Source organism: Cynocephalus volans, chromosome 6 (genome assembly GCF_027409185.1).
Source record: "Cynocephalus volans isolate mCynVol1 chromosome 6, mCynVol1.pri, whole genome shotgun sequence".
NCBI classification, from domain to species: Eukaryota; Metazoa; Chordata; class Mammalia; order Dermoptera; family Cynocephalidae; genus Cynocephalus; species Cynocephalus volans.
The window spans coordinates 88,863,926-88,885,006 of NC_084465.1; the positions used below are offsets into that span (position 1 = coordinate 88,863,926).

The 21,081-nt window shown below is 37.9% G+C and overlaps 1 protein-coding gene across 1 annotated transcript in view; it reads left to right on the plus strand.

Moving 5' to 3' along the window:
* Positions 1 to 16,439, plus strand: part of NFE2L3 (NFE2 like bZIP transcription factor 3) — a 30,680-nt gene extending 14,241 nt beyond the window's left edge. Inside the window, exons 2-4 of the mRNA XM_063100773.1 lie at positions 7,381 to 7,563; positions 13,913 to 13,993; positions 14,852 to 16,439. Coding sequence (XP_062956843.1) covers positions 7,381 to 7,563; positions 13,913 to 13,993; positions 14,852 to 16,114 — 1,527 coding nt within the window. The 3' untranslated portion in view covers positions 16,115 to 16,439. The remainder of the gene's footprint in view (positions 1 to 7,380; positions 7,564 to 13,912; positions 13,994 to 14,851) is intronic.
* Positions 16,440 to 21,081: the final 4,642 nt, after the last annotated feature.

The window sequence follows — 21,081 nt, forward strand, 5'->3', positions numbered from 1 at the left end:
TTCAAACTTTACAAGAGTAAGGAATTCTGATGTTCCATAAATCTTCTCAATTCTATTTTCAAAACCAGCGTGACAGTGATACCAAGACCTAAAGAAAACACATCAAAGAAAACCACGAATCACTCTTAAGAATATTCATGCAAAATATTAAATATTGGCAAGGTATGCAAAGAATATAGATACCAAGAGCATTTTTTTTAATGTTTGTATTAGTTATCCATTGCTGCGTAACAAGTTGTCCTAAAACTTAATGACTTAATACAACAAACATTTATTATTCCACAGTATCTGTGGGTCAGAAATTCTGGAGCAGCTTAGGTGGGTTGTTCTCTTTCAGGGTCTCATGAGGTTGTAATCAAGATGTTGGTTGCGTTGCAGTCATCTGAAGGCTTGGCTGGCCCTGGGATCCACTTCCGAGATGGATCTTTCACATGACTGTTGGCAGGAGGCCTCAGTTCCTTGCCACATGGCCTCTCCATAGGGCTGCTTGAATATCCTTACAACATGAGAGCTGGCTTTCACCAGAACAAGCAATCAGAGAGAGAATAAGGAGGAAGCCACAGTGCTATACCATCACTTCCACTATATTCCATGTGTTAGAAGCAGTTCACTTAGTCCAGCCTCCACTCAAAAGGAGGGGAATTAAGCTCTACCACTTGAAGAAAAGTACGTCAAATAATTTGGACATATTTGAAAATCAACTTAATGTTCAGTATCCATTTCTACTTTTTACTGGGCTGGCTGGTAGCTTACTTGGGAGAGCATGGTGCTGATAACACCAAGGTCAAGCGTTCAGATCCCCGTACCAGCCAGCTGCCAAAAAAAAAAAAAGTCTTCCCATTTCTACATTTTAAAGATACCCCTTAAAAACAAGAATACATTAATCTTCCTACTACCAAATCTTCAAATTTATTCTTGTATTCACCTCTTACTCTTTGTCTTGGAATAAAGGCTTTATTTTTCTTTCTTTCAAAATCAGTCCTGCCACTTGTACTTTGGAGTCCATCCTCTGTTGCCTTCTGAAGGACCTTGCTTTGCAGTTATCTTTTCTCCTAAATTATTTCCTTACAAACAAGACAAAACAAAACAAAAAACACTTCTCTGATCTTTTTCTTTACTCACTTTCATAGCTAAAATACTTGAAAGAATTGTCTGTACACAGTTTCCAATTTGTCATACTCCCATTTACTCTTCAGCACAGTATCATTTGGCTTCGACCCTAAATTGATTTTTTGAAGGCTACCAGTAGCTTCCTTATTGCCAAATCCAGTGCATATTTTTCTGTCTGTATCTTGTGCCACTTCTCACAGCATTTCAACACAATCAACCACTCCCTTCTTCTTGAAACACTTGGATTCCAAGACATTGCAGTCCCCTGCTCCCCCCATACTTCACTTCCTCTCCTCAGTCTGCTTCATGGCTTCTTTGCATGACCTGTTCATGTTGCAGTTCCTTGGGACTCTACTGAGCTCCCTTTTCACTCTGTACACTCTTGTGGGAATCTCCTCAGTTCCTGTGCCTTTTTTTTTTTTTATCTTGATGTGTTCCCAATTTATACCTTCAGTTCAGACTTTCACTCGAAATTTCAGATTTTTATCTCACCAGTGTAACTGGTACTTCTACTTGACTTTTCACATTTCATATTTAAAGGATTCTCCTTACAACTACCCACCAAGTTATTCAACTCAGAAATCTAGGAGTTATTGTTTATTCTTTTTCTCTTTATCTCCCATTTCCCGTTCATCAGCAAGCTCTGACTTTTCTTTTTCCAAAATGTATCATGGATTTCTCTACTTATCTTTATGTCTGTTACCACCACCTTTTCCTAGACTGTCATCTACTCTCATGTAAAGTATTGCAGGAGCCACCTAATGGTCTTCTTCCCACTTTTATTCACCCTTATATTTCTGTGGAGACTGGATGGGAGCAGGTGAGTAAAAACGATCTTATATTACTATCGACCAATAAGAAAAAGACCAACACCCCTATAGAAAAATGGGCAAAGGCCACAAACAATTCACAGAAGAGAAAATATAAATACTTTTAAACTTGTGAAAGATATTCAATCTTGCTCATAATGAGAGAAATATAAAATTACAGTGGGATAACTTGTTTTCATCTGTCAGATTGGCACTTTTATCCATTGTTGATAGGAATTTTTATTGGCACAAACTGTTTTGAAGGGCTGTGGAGTAGAATCCATCAAATAAAAATGCACATACGTGTTGACCCAACATAAATTTTAGAAATTTAGGCCAGCCTCTGGCTCACTCGGGAGAGTGTGGTGCTGATAACACCAAGGCCACGGGTTCCGATCCCATATAGGGATGGCCGGTTAGCTCACTAGGGAGAGCGTGGTGCTGACAACACCAAGTCAAGGGTTAAGATCCCCTTACCGGTCATCTTTTTAAAATAAATAAATAAATAAATAAATTTTAGAAATTTATCCTACCTGCACATGTGTGCAAAGAAGTATGTATGAGGACATTTTTAAATTATTTGTTATAAGAAAAGATTGGAAACAACTAGATATCCATCATTAAGAAGCTAATTAAATATGTTATGGTAACAGGCAAATGAGTACACTGTTTGGGTATTGTCTATGCCTTGAATGCAGTTGTCTTTTCTTTTCACATAGCTAGCTTTTTCTCTTTGACTTACTTTAACTTGCAGTTATTTTTTTAGTTCACTTGTAGTTTTGGTTTTCTTTCCCTTTATTTATTTATTTTTTTTTTTAATTAAAAGATGACCGGTAAGGGGATCTTAACCTTTGACTTGGTGTTGTCAGCACCATGCTCACCCAGTGAGATAACCGGCTATCCTTATACAGGATCCGAACCTGTGGCCTTGGTGTTATCAACACCACACTCTCCCGAGTGAGCCATGGGCCGGCCCTCTCTTTCCCTTTAGGACATAAGATCTGAAGGGGGAGGATCTGAATGTACTTTTTCACTATTTTGTTTTATTCACTCAGCATCTAGTGTAGTTTTTGGTACTCAGTTGAAAAATGATTGACTGTCTCCAAAGTTCACATGTCATCTTTATTGGTGAAACATTAAAAGCATTCCCATTAAATTCATAAGCAAGAATATCAGGTATCACCATTATTATTTAACATTATTCTGGAAGCATAGCCAAAACAATTAGGTAAGAAAATGAAATGTGAAATTTAAGTGTTAGAAAGGAAAAGATGAGAATAATTTTTAAAGCAACTGAGAGAAGAAGAAGAAAAGCAATTGATATGACTATATACTTTGAGGGAAAAGTATAGATTAGCAGAAAATTTAACAGAAGGATAGTTCTGGGTCAACCCTTTGCTGTTGCCTTGGCCAAAGTGATTTTGCTATGTATGGATTTTTAGTTAAATATAATTTAAAAATTTTTTTAAGTTACAAGAATAGTACATATATGCTTTACCTAGATTTACCTGTTGTTTACACTTTGTCCCATTTATCTATATTAATAACTTTTTCTATCTCTATATATACATATGTAATTCTTTTTGTTCTAAAACATTTGAGTTGGAGCCACTGAATTCCTCAGTACACAGATACTTACTTTAGTGTATAATTAAGTCAAAAACAATGCTTTTTTTTTTATAGCCAGTTAGCAAAATCAGGAAATTTAACATGAATCAAAAACTATTATCTAGTCTACTGTCCATGTTCAGAATCTGTATATTGCCTCAGTAATATGCCCTTATAGCTACGTTTTCTACTGGATCAGCATCTAATCCAGGATCACACATTGCATTTTTAGTTGTCAAATCTCTTTGGTCACTATTAATCTGAAAAAATTCCTCAGTCTTGTTATTTCTTGACCTTTTGATTTTTGAAGAATATCAATCAGTTGTTTTGTAAGATTGCCCCCACTTTTGATTTAACTGATATTTCCTCATGATTAGATTATGAATTTTTGGCAGGAAAATCACAGAAGTGGTATTCTGTTCTTCATATGCGGAGGCACATGATGTCAGTTTATCTCCATATTATGATGATAAATTTGACCATTTGGTTAATGTCTGCAAGGTTTTTCTGTAGTGCTATTATTTTTCTTTTTGTAATTAACAAGTAATCTGCGGAATGATACTTTATTTAATTATCTTATTTCTCATCAAACTTTCCCTCCTGGGGCCGACCCCGTGGCTCACTCGGGAGAGTGCGGCGCTGGGAGCGCCAAGGCCGCGTGTTCAGATCCTATATAGGGATGGCCGGTGTGCTCACTGGCTGAGCACGGTGCGGACGACACCAAGCCAAGGGTTACGATCCCCTTACCGGTCACCAAAAAAAAAAAAAAAAAAAAACTTTACCTCCTGAGTTTTAGCATCCATTGATGATGTTCTAGAACTCCATCATTCTTTCTATATTTATTAGTTGTTCTCTACTGTAAGGAAGAGATTTCCTTTTTTCCTCATTTATTCATTTGTTTATATTCAAGTGGAATCATTGATCCTTTTATTTAACTCATTTCATTCAATGAGTTATGATCTATTATATGATAGGATCTTTAACCTAATTTTGGTTTCTTGCAGTGTATGTTTGGGTCATGTAGCATTTCTCTGCCTTCAGCACTGCTGTTTTTAGGCAAGCCATCTGACATACCTTTGTTACCAGTCTGTTACACTCTAAAAGTTTCTCCACAAAATAGTCTCCCCAGACTAAAGTTTACCTGATCATATTCCTTACAGGCTTGATCTAGTCCTATATTAGTCACTGTTTCCCTCTGTTGTTATTTATTTATGTAATATATGCAAAATAATCTTGTGTCTCCATGTGTTTTGTATTAGCTCACATATTACAGATTAAGGGAATCTTGCTTCAGTGGTTTTAAAATAGATCAGGTGCTTTAGAGATTAGAAGCTCTGTCAATAAACAGCAAACTTGTAAACACAGCTGCCTCAGGAATCCAGAATTTTGAATTTGATTATCTTCAGGTTTAACAAAAAGAAACTTTGCTTTGACAGATGGTAAAAAAGGTAAAAAGTGGAGACCAGTCACCTTTTCCTTTCTTCCCCAAATTTAGATAGGAATCAGCAATGTAACAGCAGGAAAGAACAATCCATCAGAAGTAGGATCCCTACCAAAGCCTTAGAGTATTGTATCTAAGAGTTCAGCTATTCAGCAAGTATCTATTAAGGGTCTATTATGTGCCTGGATCTGGGGTATGCAGTGGGCATACAGTAGGTGCCAAGCAGAGTCTCTGCCCTCAAGAAACTAGCATTCTAGTGGGACAGACAGACAAATAAATATGGAAATGTATCAGCTGGTGCTAAATGCTATGGACAAAAATAAAGCCATGTAAGGGAGATAGATATTCATGGGAGAGGTGCTTTTTTACATTGAGCGGTTAGGAAAGAGAAATGAGATGAAAATATTTGAAGGAAACGGGGGCGTGGGTGGGTAGAGAGTCTTACAGTTAGAAGGAGCAGCAAATACCAGGGCTGCAAAATGGGAGAGTGCTCCGTGGTCCTGAGGACAAGACTTGGGGTGTTGCTGTTTACAGATCAGGGAGATGAAGAATCAGCAAAGCAGAAGTCCTCAGTGAAGGCAGGACAATAAAGAGAGAGGTGCTTGAATGCCAGGTAAAGAGGCTGTTTCAAGGAGGAGGCAGTGGTAACTTAAGTCAAATTTTGCTGTAAAATAAGATGAGAAACTGTCAAATTTGGGAGATCCTGATTAGCAGTTTCAGTGGAGTTGTCGGGACAAAATCCTGATTGGAATAGGTTCAAGAGAAAACACTGGTCCGGATAATTCTTTGGAGGATTTTGCTCTAAAGGGGAGCTAAAAAATGGGGTGGGATCTAAAGAGTAGTGTGGGACCAATGAAGGGGTTTCTAAAGATAGTGTATGTTAGTAGGCTGATGGGATTTGTACGATATATGGGAAACTGTTGATGTCGGGAGTAGCAGGAGCAGTATCTTGAGTGCATGAGCAGGGTTGTGATGGAGCGTGCAAATGGAGAGAATAATTGAGCTAGGAGCAAGAGAGTCATCCACAATGTCAAAAGGGGAGAGTGTGTCGTGGAGTTAGGTACAGTTGGACAGAAGAGAAGCACATAAAAGAGCCATGTGGGCCCGCAGGACATCAGCTTCCTTTTCTTGCTTTTGCTTTGAGTCGTCTCCTTGCTTACGGCATGTGTGGATTTCCATTTCTTTGACCTTTCCCTTTTTTTATTATTAAAGATTAACATTCCTGTGGTTTGGTGGGAAAGAGGTGCTGTCTTTGAGTTAGTCTAGTGCCATGTTCCTGGAAGTCAGAAATTAAAAATAGATCCTTTGAAAGAATTTGAGAAGCCTTTATATTAGAGGGGGGGAAATTATACAGAGAGGACTTTTAATATCATAATTGAGCACTGGCTGGTTAGCTCAGTTAGTTAGAAAATGGTGTTGATGGGCTGGCCCCGTGGCTCACTCGGATGAGTGCGGCGCTGGGAGCGCCGAGGCTGCGGGCTCAGATCCTATATAGGGATGGCCAGTGCACGCACTGGCTGAGCGTGGTGCAGACCACACCGTGCCAAGGGTTGCGATCCCCTTACCAGTCGAAAAAAAAAAAGAAAATGGTGTTGATAAAACCCAAGTCAAGGGTTTGGACCCTCTTACTGGCCAGCCATTTACAAAAAAAAAAAAGTGTGTGTATATATACATAATAATTGAAAGTATCAGTACTCATATATACAATACATGCCAAATGGTAACTATTTGAATGTTGAGAATTCTCTAGCCTTTTAATTATTTCAGTCTTTTTAGTTAAAGTAAATTAAAAGGAAGGATTTATCTGGATAAATAAGCATAGTTGAAAATATCTATTGAGATGTTAGATGAAGCTTTGGTGTTAACCTTTTCAAAATAAAAATATATTTGTTTTCCTGATTTTAACAGTTACAAAAGTCTATAAAGTGAAGTCACCTTCTTTCCCACCCTGCCCCCAACCTATCCTGCCTTCCAGAGAGAACCACAATTAATAGTTTGTAATAATACTTTTCAGATCTTTCTATAATCACTGTTTGCTTCCAACTTAGCTGTTTGATCTATTTTCAACAGAGAACTAAATAAAAACTGCCTGCTGGCAACATTGATTCCCAAATCTAATCTAATTTGCAAATATTTTTAATTCAGTGGTTTTATAAATGCATGTAATTTAAATTATGAAGATTAGAACAGTCTGTCTCAGAGTGAGTACTTAAGAAGGACAGGACATAAAACTGGCTGTTGTTTCAGAATGAAACGTTTCTTTGATACTGAAATAATGAAATGCCAGTCTTAGCTTTTGACTTGTGGTTTTTTCATGATCATGGAACAGGAAGTTTTAACAGTTTTAAAAACTGTTTGCTTATTTGAAGAAATATGGATTTCTACTAAGCATATTTTTTGGTACTTTTATAGGAGAGTGAGGTACAAAGAGATAACAAGCATGAAGCTCTGGATCACAGTTCCCAGCATGAGGAAAATGAGGAAAGGGTGTCAGCCCAGAAGGAGAAATCACTACAGCAAAATAAGGAAAGTGAAAACAAAATAGCAGAGAAACCTGACTGGGAGGCAGAAAAACCCACTGAGTCTAGAAATGAGGTAAGCATGTCAGAATATTCCAGCCTTTCCATTTTGGCTTTGAGGTAGATTTTGTGGCATTGACAGTTTGTGTTAAGAATGAATTTTGCATTAAGTGTGCTCTACTATTAGCAAATATGACATATGAAAATACATATTTTTTAAATTGCAGAAGTAGTAATTTGATTTACGAAGCAATCAGCCCATAGAATTTTCTCTAGTTAAACTCCACATTTCGTGTGTGAATACACATACACCCTCCACGAACCTGCTAGCAGGTTTTGCTAGTTGTCTTTGCCAAGGCAAGTGATAAAGAGATAGCTGGCATTCTGAATCCAGAAATCCTCAACCCGCCACTTGAAGGAGCCAGGCCGTCCAGGTCCGGAAGAGCAAGCCAGAGGACCAACCCTACAAGCAATTCACCCTCATTTCCAGCTAAGGCGTGGGTTCAAATTCTTATTGTCTCCTGGTGGGCCAAACTGAACCAGTGGGCATTCAGAAGACTATTTTGTGCCTCTGGTGTAGAGTAAGGGCAAGGCGCAGCGGGACTACCTCCTGGGCTCCTCATTGTCTAACCACATGCTTCAGCCGTGAGATGTGTAGAAAGATGAACTCCCGGAGCCAGGCTGAAGAGATGGATTCTTCCTGCAGCCTGTGCTTCCCCCTTCTTTCACTTGGGCTGTACTCTGGTTTCTGCTGAACCCTGCTGAGGTCCTGCGCACAAGCCTGGCAAACAGGTGCTCCAGAGGCAGGCCTGGAGGTTCCACAGACCTTTAATCACATGGTCCTTCCTGCTGAAAGGCACACCCTTGCAGGTATTGCCCTGATGGGTCTCTCAGGACCTGCTTCAGCATGTCCCCTCCCCAGGAGGTGGGGTTTGGGACTGTGCCTTGAACACCCTTGGAGGATGGGAGTACCAGGCCCTGGCCCTTCTCAGACAGCCTGTCATCACTATAGCCTTGATGGTGTAACTTTATGTCAAAATTACTCGATTTTATGGAGTGAAATCAGAAAACAGTTTTGTTCTTTGCCTACCCACCACTCCCCTGCTCCCTCTAGCCTGTTCTAACCTGTTTTAGGGGAACTAGTTCTTCCCTACACCTTGGGTGAAATCTAGGGCAGGCCCCATGACTTCTAGACAGTCAGGTAAAAAATCCCTCTGGTCATTCCAGTGCAGCAATTAGTAATAGGAGGGTACTTCAAGAAGTTCATAGAAAGATTTATATTATCTTTTAACTTTTTCCACGAACTTTTTGAAGTACCTTTGCAATCCATTGTAATTCTCTAAACCTCTGAACTAAAATCCCTTCCTTTTATCTTATCTGCTGCAGCCACAGGCTTGGCTGAAGTGGAAAAGTGTGTGCATGGCCTGCTCCTTTATTTCCCCAGTTCATCCTCCCCCCTGCTAGTTAGGCTGCTTTCTCTGGGCCTGGGTGTGTAGGGTCGTAAGAACTCAGGAAAGGTGTTACTTGACTGGCACCAACGTGACGTTATTTCCCTTGACTGTAGGATACATTTAAAATTCTTTGTCAGATGGGCACTACTTTTCCTTTCATAGGTTTTTTGGAGACCCTTGCCTTCATGGTCTCCCCCTCTAGCTGGTCCTTTAGGATTTGCTCCTGAATATTCGGTGGCATACACTACCTCTTCAGTGGCCCTCTCAACCACTTGCTATCTGGCAGTGGCCCTGAAAACACCTCTTTAAACCCTTTGTTAGTCACCCTTTGTCACTACATCCCCTGCTTGGCCTCTTTTCCTTTATATTCCTCAGGCAAGAGCCAGGACACTAAGCTGCTGTGTCCCCAAACTGCAGAGAACACACACCAAGTTCTAAGTGGTTTCCTTGAAGCCCTTTTTGCCATTCAGGTGAGAGGGAGGGGTGGAGAGTTCACCCCCCCCAGGAACCTTTCCATTTTGACTCCCTAGCTTCTCCGGCTTCAATCCTTTTATAACCCTCAATTGCAGCCTAGCATTTCACTTTAAAATGCAGAAGTATTTAGCACCTGCCTGTGCTTTCCCCCAACTGGTATTCTCCCCAGCTCCTCTCACTTATCTAGGCCTTATATTTCCTCATAATTCATATACCCTTGGTGTGGCTTTACCACCCCCTCCCAGGCACATTATATTGTCAAATCAATGCCTATGGGCTTTTATATTGAAGTACTGAAAGAACCGTATTTATTTTGAAGGAAACATTTCAGACCACTTTCCTGAGTGCCTCACAGTCTTCTTCGAGGGAAAAGATGTTCTTACCGCAGTCTCTCTGCAACTTATTTAACACTTAATTATATATTGCCTTATGCTATTGGTTAATTCTTCTCCTGGGTATATCTTTATCTTTACTCCCTCACTGGGCTTCCCAGAAAAGCAAGAACTGCTTTCTCTACTTCTTTGACTTACCTGTAGAACAAATTCACTGCTAGACAAATAGTAGGCACTGGTTAAATATTAATGAGGGGACAGATGAAGTACGGAGCTTCCTTGGAGAGAACTTAAAATATAATTTGGTGCAGGACAAACATCAATCTGTACAAAACTTTTCAGAAATACATTAATCACTCAAAACAAGGCATTTGTGCCTTAGTTCTTATCAGGCTTGGCTCCTCATTGTGTACCTCCTTGTTCCTAGCCTGTATCAGTTTTGTTTAGTTAGCACTTATATCCATTTTTATGTACTGCAGATTATACATTTCTTATAGTAGCTCCAACAATATGTTCTTCTCCCTTTCATTGAGATGTTACTTAGTGGATGCTTTCACAGTATGTTGAAATAAAACAGAAATGAGCTGTCAGATGAGTGAGTCACTGACAATTCCATTCTTTCAGGTGACAACCCTGGAAGAATTCCTGAGATGACTGACATAATTTACTCATTAACAATGACTTTTTTCTAGCCCCACTGCAGGCCTGAACTTAGCCTGCAGTCTATTAATGAAGAATAAGTACACAGTATATGCAGGTTAAGTGGTCTGAAGTCATTCGCCTCTCACTAAATAGAAATTGAGCTTATATTAATGTTAAATGTTTTAAAAGATAATCTTTTAAACGTGTGTCCACCATGTTCTTTGAATACGCCTAGTGGTGATCTCTGTTCAACATGCAATGAATTCTTGAACTGAAATGGAACTGTGTGTGTTCATATTTTATATGAACATTAGAAAGGAGAATTACGAAAGTCTGACTTAATTTCCTGGCAATCAGCTGAACAGAAAATATGGAATAAGTCCTATGGATTAATTTTTTAAATGGCTGAGCTGTCCATTCTCATGCAAGATCTGGACACAGCTGAACAGAAAAAAATAAACAATTAGATTTAGAAATGGCCAAGTTTTATGAAACCAAGTATCTCAAAAGTTTTCTGTATAATTTCTTAGGTGTGGTAGACAGAAAAACTGTTTCATAGTGACTTCAAACAGAATGCTTTCCACAGTTAAAATCCTCAAATAGAAGGCACATCCCGATGAGATTCTAAAGAGAATTAAGTGAAAAGGTTTTTGGTTTTTTTTAAGGTAAAAACCAAGGGATGGGGGGGTAGGCGGGCCAGGAACTAGCAACAACATGAAGCCATTACCACACCATTAGGATGTAAGGGAGTCTTGGGAAAAATAGATCTCAGTGAGAGCTGGAATTGATGCGAGACTCAGCAGAAGCCCAACCTTCTGTCTCTTGTCCCTATCTCCTGTGGCCCTACCACCCAACCTGAGGGCTACAGAGCCTGGTTGGTAGGGGTTAGCCCCCTCAGCCCCCCATCTCCTGGGCACTAGAGAAGGGAGCAAGCACAAAAACTAATGAAGGACCAGCCCATAATTCACTTTAAGCAGAATTGATCCTCATTCCCATACTTCTATGTTCCAAATATTTTCTGCAAATAATGGTGTTTACCTACCATAAGGATTTTCACAGGGATCCACAAAAATCTGTCCTGATGTTATCCATTCTTTCTTGTAACCATCAGCAAATTTTGGTCAATGGCTGGCCAAGGACTAACAAGTCTGACTTTGGGGTCATTAACAGAATAGAACACTTCTACAAATTAAGAAATGAATAATCAATTAAAATAGGAATCTAATTGGCAAAGAAGTCCACTAAAATGTGCAATTTCCCAGTCAAAGAGGAACAAAGAAGATATATTATTTACCAATTTAGGCTAAAGTTAATAGTTCTATAGCATCCATAGAAATAGATACAGAAAATCTAATGTACTACGGGCCCTGAAACATGGCATCATAGAACCCAAGGTATTTGGCAGGAAAGGAAACGAAGTTATTTGTGTATACACACATACACACAATCAGACCAACTGGTCTGAATCTTCAGAAAAGAAAACCCTAAAGTAAAAAGGAGTGGGAGTGGTGCACAGCATGAGTACTTCAGTCAGGATCATGAACTCACATGTAAAGATATGTACACACCAAAAACAAATCCTGGGTAAAACATAATATTTTAAAATGCACAGCAGAACTCCAAAGAGAGGGAACTCTGTAGATAGAAAAAACATAGGAGCAGCTCAGATCCAGAGTTTAAGATAATCAGGCACTGAAGAGCCTCAAAGAGAAATTGGAACCAGATTTCACGATTAAGGGCTCTGGTGTCCAGGAAATGGGGACTAGGACAATTCTTTTCGCCTTTTATAAGTCAGAACCGTAATAGGACCCAAAAAGCTTGATATAGTGTCTAAACCTACACTGCCATCACAATCAGAAATCCTGAGCCAAGAAAGTAAGGTATGGAAAATGATATAAATACAGGTCTTTGCAGAGAAAAATGCAAAACTGCCTCACAGTTGGTAACCCTGGATGTGTAGGAGTCCTATAGAAACAGCGCCCAACAAAGATGAGTTTATCTTTTAAAAATTACAAACGACATGCAGAAATAAACAGCCATGAGTCACTATATGCAAAAAATGTCAGGATTCACAAATTTTCTGAAAAAGACTCTAAAATTAAGGTATTAAAATTATTCAAGATGAGGGGACAGAATGTATGAGACAACAGACTATCATGAGAAAAGAGTGAATATAGAAAAGAACTCATATTCTACATATAAAAAATGTAGTCATTTTAATTAAAATTCGGTGGAAGGGGTGAATTGCAGATTGGACATGACTAAAGAAAAGTGTAAATTGTAGGAGAGATCTAAGGAAATTACCAAAAATAGACCATACAGAATGCAAAATATGAAAGAAAGATTGAGACAATGACAGAATGAGGAAACCAAAATTATTTTAGAAGTCCCAGGAGAGACTAGCAAATATGAAAGAGAAGCAATATGAGGGTACTTCAAAAAGTTTGTGGAAAATAGAATTAAAAGTTAATATAAATCTTTCCATGAACTTTTTAAAGTACCCTTGTATTTGAGTTTATGGCAAAATATTTCCAGAATTAAAATGAGTCCTCAGATTAAAGGAGTACACAGGGTCCCAGAGTAAATAAAAACAAATTAAGGGACTAGCAATTTAACTCAGTTGGTTAGAACATGGTGCTGATAACACCAAGGTCCAGAGTTTGATCTCTGTACTAGCCAGTTGCCAAAAAAATAAGTTCATGGAAAGATTTGTATTAAAAAGAAAAATTAAATCCCAGACATATCAATGTGAAAAAGCAGAACATCAAAAACTAAGAAAAAAATCTTTTAAATTACCTGAGGAAAAACAGATTCACTACAAAAAAATAACACTGATAACAAACTTATCAATAGTAATAAATACCATAAGACAGCACTGAGGGAAAACAGTAAACCTGATTACTTTTACTAGTTAACCTATCATTTAAAGACGAAGGCAAAATAATTTCAGGTTACAAAAACTGAAGTTTACTACTCAGATCCTCTCTAAAAAGATCAAAGGAGTTATTTCAACAAGAAAGAAGCTAAACTCTGAAGGCAGGGATGAGATGAAGTAATGATGAGTAAGTTAGTAAAACATTTGGGTAAATGTAAAGTATTGACTGTAAAAATTACCTATATTTTGTAGCCAATTGGGAGGGTTGGATATGGAGGGACAAAATAAGGTGCAACTAAAAATACTAGCCAAAAATTATATACATAGTGTTATGCCACCAAGGTCAGGGGTTTTGATCCCCATACCAGACAGCCAACAACCACCACAACTATTATATGGAAGTTGATTAAGGCAGCAATAGTGGAGTTTGGAGTTAATGGTCCCTGTTTAGGAAGGAGAGAGAAATACTGATTAGCTTTTGACTTTAAGTATGCATTTTAAACAACTAAGGAACAAAATAAGTATAAAAATCCAGCATGGAGGAAAGACCTGGTTATTCTTTAAAGATTAATAAGGCTAAAGCCCCAGGCAAACCAATTCAGTGTACTAATTTATCTGAAGAATGATGCACCTTCCGTTATTTTTCTACAGAGACATCTAAGTGGGACAGATACATCTTTCTCTCTGGAAGACTTACTGTTGCTTTCATCACAGCCTGAAAATTCACTGGAGGTAACTGGAACCTTGGCTTTTATCCTTGCAGGAACATATCTGCACTGACCTCTAAATAAGTACAACCGTTTTATTTGGATGATAGAGCAGTTTTAAGTAATACTTATGTAATAATATCAAATACATTAAGAACAGACTTGTTTGCTTTTTATAGTAACATTTTAACTTTGGAGAATTAGCCAAATACGTATGCCATTCCTCCTTCCAAATAATCCCAAAGATACAATCAAATTTAGACCAGTTACATTGATGCAAAACAGTAGTAAATACTTAGCAAACTTGAGGCATAGCTTTTTCTGGTAGCATTTGTTTTCATTATAGTTGATTATGCTTACGGGGTCTTTTAAACCTTTCCCCTTCACAGACTTCACAGCTTATTATCCCTGACCCTCCAGAATGTGGATTTCAATTGCCAGTAGTTTACTTATTATAAAGTAGTAAATTACAATATTATAATTTAAAACTAATAAAATGACATCAGTTTTTATACTAACCTAATCAAGTTTTCTAAATTCCTAGGCTATTCAAAGAGCAATTATTTTCCCCAAGTACACCATATTCTGATTTGGGCTCACGTCACATGCTGTATTGCCTGTATTTCTTTTTTTGGCTCCTGGCTGGTATGGGGATCCAAACCCTTGACCTTGGTGTTATCAGCACCATGCTTAAACTGGGTGAGTTAACCGGCCAACCCTGTATTGCCTGTATTTTAACTAGGGAATTATTCATAGCCAACAGTATATCCCTATTAGTATAGAATTGACAAGACTGAGATAAGTAAAGTTGTATCAGATAATAGAACTGCTTTTGAAATGGGGTTTTGCATATTTAAAGTCTTTTTTCTTCTTCCTTTCTCAGGGCATCTCATTGGGAGATATTCCTCCTCTTCCAGGCAGTATAAATGACGGCATGAATTCTTCAGCACACTATAATGTAAATTTTAGCCAGGCTATAAGTCACGATGTGAATCTTCATGAGGCCATGTTGCTGTGTCCCAACAATACATATAGAAGAGATCAAGTAATAAGGACTTCACAGGCACAAGAGGCATTTGTGCAGTTAAATTCTGATATCAATCCTGAGCAAACCCTTCCTGGAACTAATTTGACAGGATTTCTTCCTATTGACAACCAGATGAGGAATCTAACAAGCCAAGACCTATTATATGGCCTTGATGTAAACATATTTGACGAGATAAACCTTATGTCATTGGCTACTGAAGAAGGTTTTGATCCTATGGAAGTTTCTCAGCTTTTCGAAGAACCAGATTCTGATTCTGGCCTTTCCTTAAATTCAAGTCACAATAGCACTTCTGTCACCAAGTCTAATTCTTCTCATTCTATGCGTGAAGAAGGTGCTAGAGGTTATAGTCGTGACCTTGATTCTCTCTCCCATCATGACCTTCACGGGGCTGTAGGAGGCTGCTACCCAGAACCCAGTGAGCTTTGTCATGTGGCTCATAGGAGTGATTCTGGTTTTCATGTGGATCTTGCATTTCAACACATACTTCATAACCACACCTATCACTTACAGCCAACTGCCCCAGAATCCACTTCTGACTCTTTCTCATGGCCTGGAAAATCACAGAAAATAAGGAATAGGTACCTCGATGACACAGATAGAAACTTAAGCCGTGATGAACGACGTGCTAAAGCTCTGCATATCCCTTTTTCTGTGGATGAAATTGTCCACATGCCTGTTGATTCATTCAACAGCATGTTAAGCAGGTACTACCTAACAGACTTACAAGTCTCACTTATCCGTGATATCAGACGAAGAGGGAAAAATAAGGTTGCAGCTCAGAACTGTCGTAAACGCAAATTAGACATAATTTTGAATCTAGAAGATGATATATGTAACTTGCAAGCAAAGAAGGAAACCCTTGAGAGAGAGCAAGCCCAATGTAACAAAGCTGTTAACATAATGAAAGAGAAACTGCATGACCTTTATCGTGATGTTTTTAGTAGGTTACGAGATGACCAGGGTAGGCCGGTCAATCCAAACCAGTATGCTCTTCATTGCAGCCATGATGGAAGTGTTTTGATTGTACCAAAAGAACTGGGGACGTCAGGACACAAAGAAATCCAAAAGGGAAAGAGAAAAAGTGAGAGAAGAAACTGAAGGTGGACTCCACTGTATGGATACAGTAATGTTCAGGAACCGGGAGTTTTGTTCAAGTGTTTTATCTTTAAGTACTGCTTGCTACTTGAATCACTGTTTTGAAGCTTATATGAGCAGTTTAGGACTTCAAGATCACACTCGTGGGGAACTTCATTAATAGTTCTGTTCAAAGGATAGGGTGACATGAAAACCTGATGACTTCCAGTAACTTTGGCAGCCTTTTTTCTCATAAGATGGTCACTTCAAAGACAAAACATGGGGATCTAATTAAAAATTAAGATGTATTTTTTATATGACTAAAAATTTAAAGTAACCTTAACATTTTCATTTGGTTTCTTAGCACTGAAGTATGAGGGTACTTCAGAAAGTTCATGGAAAAATAGAATTAAGATAATATGAACCATACCATGAACTTTTAACTTACAAATTTTCTTTGTGCAAATTTTATATAAGAAATTATTCCCTTTTATAGCAAAATTCCAAGCAAATTTACCTTATTTCAAACCCTTTAAAATATTCACATTCAGGAAGAAAGGTGAACATCTAATAACACGACAGCATGGTGATAACTTTTTTAATTTACACAAATTGATCACTCAGGCCAAAGTGAGGTCAACATAGTATGCCAAACTGATGAGAACTAAAAATGGTCAAGCTCTAAGCCAAGGAACTCGAGCTTTAAAGTATCAGAGTCTGTTAGGCTTTAATGTGCCTGAGGAAAAAGACCTAAAGTCACAGGTAGTTTAAGCCACAGGCCTCCCCAACCAAGATCCCTGCATATAAACAGAACTTCTTAAATTACTAAACCCATAGGGTCCCTGGCAGTAGTAGTAAAGCCAGCCAGTAGGGATGGCCCCACACCCTAGATACTGAGATCTCACCAAATTCCCTACCTTGCTGTCAAAACCTGAGCCATACCAGAAGGGGGCGGGGGGACCAACAGTAAGGGAACAGTCAATAGAACGATTTTGCAACCAAACAACTAGAAACCATGGAACCACCTGAAAGATGCTTAAAAGTTTAAAATGGGCAAAAATGTAACTATTAAATAAGAACAGGACAATAAGGGAAAAAAACAGGTGAATTTGAAAATAAACTACAGTGATTAATCCTAGAAATAATGGTACTTGAAAACTCCATTTAATGAGTTTTATTGGAACTGTAAACATATTGTGAATTTTTTGAAGATGGCTGTCAACCAGATTGTCAAGTTGTGAGAACATCAAGATTTTAACGTGCACCTTTAGTCTAACGCTTAATTTCTGAATTATCAGGATCAAGGTGGTCAGGTATTTCTGCCACAGGAATCATTGTTTTATGATGTGGAACATCACAAGTCATAAAAATATGATCCTGGGTTACAAAACCAGTTTATACAGTTAATTTTTATAATAAAAATTGTTTCCATTTTAAGCTGGGCTACGCACTTCTTTCAAGCCCTAGGTTTTACCAGCAAACACTGCCCTTCAATAACCAGTTTTGTTCAATAACCATTTGTTTCCTGAAGATGGTGCAAGAATTACCTGAAATATCTTAATATTTTGATACTTACATTGTAACTCCAGGGTACATACAGCATAAATCATTTCAATCTACAATTATCAACTTCTACAGTACCAATTTACTTGTAGGTTTCAAAACTGGTAAGTGTATATTCAAACATGACTACCTATTTGTCAGATTCAGCATTCTTTGAAAACTCTGAAAATACCAAGGGAGAAAATGTGCAGTTGGAGGAAACAAATTCAAAATGTTCATGGTAACTGGTTTAAACTACAGTTTAAATTTGCAAGGTATTTGGGGCACTGAGACCAAAGGCCAATGAATCAGATTTTCAAGTCAGTTTCACAATGAGGATCTAATTTACCATGGGCTAGTTTTCTGATCCCACCCCCAATCACACTTAAACACACGGGGATTCAGGACCCTAAACCAAAGTTGCTTACCTTACCATCACTGACATTTCAATTTTAGCAGTGGAATAAACCCTACATCAGGATTTTAGTGTAAACTATTTACAGGATTTAAGAAACTAATATCCAACGGTTGACTAAAATGGTCTCTAGCCAGGACCATCCTCATCACCTACATAGTTCAGTAATTTTGATCACAATACACCTAAATTGGTCTTCATCTCAGCAAGACATGGATAAGCAATTAATTCTTAGAGAAACCCATCAAAACATTTAATAGGATGTAATGGTTACATTAAAAGCTAATGATTAAGATTCAATGGCTCTCCTTAACTTCTGATAGTGTGCCCCAGGCATCCTTTTGGTACAGGGCTTAAAAACAAACCTCATTGGGAACTGGTAAGAATTAGTTAAGATATGTAACATTTACTCATGTATCTAGTTCATGTTTGTACTTGGCCTCTCAAGTGCATTTTCTAGTTATGTACCTTTATCCCTCCTGAATTCAGTGGATTGGCCCAAATCTCCCACTTTACTTTGAACTGATCCCAAGTACTCTGACCTTCCTTACTTATAAGCATTAATAGTTCGAAAATGAGAGTTTACACATACTATGCTGGACATCTCTTCCTAACAAACCTTTGTAAGATTTCTGGCAGAATGCCACGTTGAACAGATGAGGAACAAGGGAGTCCAAATTGGCAACCATATGCAATCTCCAAACAGTATGTGCTTAAAGTCTCGGTATTTGGGGTCCCTATTAAGGCTGGTTCAAATAGGATGTTAAAATTCTGACTTTCTTAAACACACCTTAAGTAGCTTGGTCAGTGTCCCCCAACTCAGAATTAAAGTAGCTTGGTCAGTGTCCCCCAACCTTAAGAATTAAATTTGCTCAGGTAAGCCACTCACTTCACTGGCTTGACTTGTTACCCCCAACCATTTACCCCTACCCCCCATGTTAACTTGCAATAATATTACATAGTGGTTGGTATAAGGCATATCAACCGCCTGAGTACCTAAGTTCCAAGTGAACTGTGGCTTCTAAAAAATAAGGAAAGCCAAGAACTTACTTCCAGGTGTCCTGAGATTGTTTTCTACCTTCTGCAAAGGAACATACCTGTACTTTTGAACTACCAACTTAATCAGTAACAAAGCAACACTTGATACTTCTATAATCTACCTAAATTAACTCAGCATTTAATACCTGAGTCCAGTAGGAGTTAGATTTTCAGACCAACTTAAGTTGTACTGATCTGCCAAACTGGGCTATCAAAAACCATACACAGGATAAAGATCCAGTTTCACAAAAATGAGCAATATAAGATCAGCACTCCTGAGTGGTAGCCAGCAGGCTCCACCGATGGTCCCCAACTTATCTAGCCTCTTGGTAATCATACCAGTGAGAACACGCTCGTGTTGTGTGACAATTAGAATGCAAGATGGTGTTATTTCTCAAGTTTGGCCATATTTTTTAGCTTCTTCCTTCCTCTCTTGGGTTATTTATTCTGGCGAAGATAACAGCCATTAGTTTTTCAGCCATGTTAGTATGCTATTTCCCACGCAAATTCTCCGACCCCAGTAATTTTCTGATTGCCACTTAGAGCTTGAGCCAGAATCACACAGCTAAGCTGCTCCCAATTAGAGACCCACATATGCTGAAGAGTTTACCATTGCTCTAAACATTTACGTAATGTGTTATGCATCAATCAATAAGGGTTAGGCTTCAGAAATAAAAATTTAACAATGCCCTATATAAAATTATTTTTCAGGACAGTGCCTAAGGTTATACCAAAACTACCTTAAATTTCAATTCCTAAAACTCAAAATACCACACCAGAAAAATGCCTGAAAATCCAACATTAGGTACTGTATGTTTTAGTAAACCCTCATCTTGACTATAGTTCATTTTGCCCTGTTACCTAATTTGTTCCCTGTTATTTGGATACTCCCTTGAGCTTGTTGGTTTTAAGAGTTGGGTATTTTGAGGTTGTGTATCGTACCTTTACTTCTTCAAAATTCAACTTCTTTGTAGAGCCATTTTTTTTTAAGCCTTCAAAATTAATCATTTTCCTAATAAACCTGAAGCCAAGTATTCTGACAAGTATATAGTTGATAACAGATGCAGCTTTTTCAAACAGAAAACAGCTCATCATACCTTTAACCACTTCTACCTTCACTTACCTGCTAAGATACTTCATTATTATCAAAACCGAAAGAAATTTTAATTAAAACAAGTCAATTAACTTTGCCCTTGTCATTTTTTTTCTGACTTCCAATTCAGGTAAATGTCCAAGTCCCTGTTAAATTTTTTGAGCCAACTGCCCGGGTATATTATTAAATTTTATCCACAAAGTTTAGCCCTTTAAAAAGATGACCACTGATACTTGTTTACTAAGTGTAAAATGTAATAGAACTAATTGACATTTGACAAACTAGTATGACATATTTTACATCTCAAGTACCCTGCACAGCCAGTTAATTTAGATCACTCTAGCTAGTTAAAATCCATAATTCCAAAACGCCACCAGCAATGTTAAACATACAAGATAAAGCCAGAAAATTGTAGCAGTATTCAAACGCTGAATATACAGTGCATAAATCATAGCATTTTATTAGGGACAGCCAATAATGTCCACAATGCTTTCCTCATTTGTCTATTAATACTGAAAGATAAATGGAAATATGCATAGCTTTGTGAAACTGCTTTAAAAATTTAGGGGATGTCAACCTTTTAGAGACAACTGAAATGTTTATAGAACAAGATTCACACATTTTATGTGTAAACATTACACCAAGTATTTGGATACAAAAGTATTTATTTTATAAACTTTATATTTAAAATAGAATTCTAATCTGTCTACTAACAAAACCTAATTTAAAACATGATACATTTATCTCTCTAGCTGACTTGATGTTACTGTTTTACAAACAACACTCATTTTGTAGTTGTTTTATATCAAGAACCTGTACTAAATGAAGTCTGTTTTTTCTCAAAAAACATTTCCCTTTCATATTAAGAGTGCTTTTTTAAATGAAGGCACCAACAAGAACTAC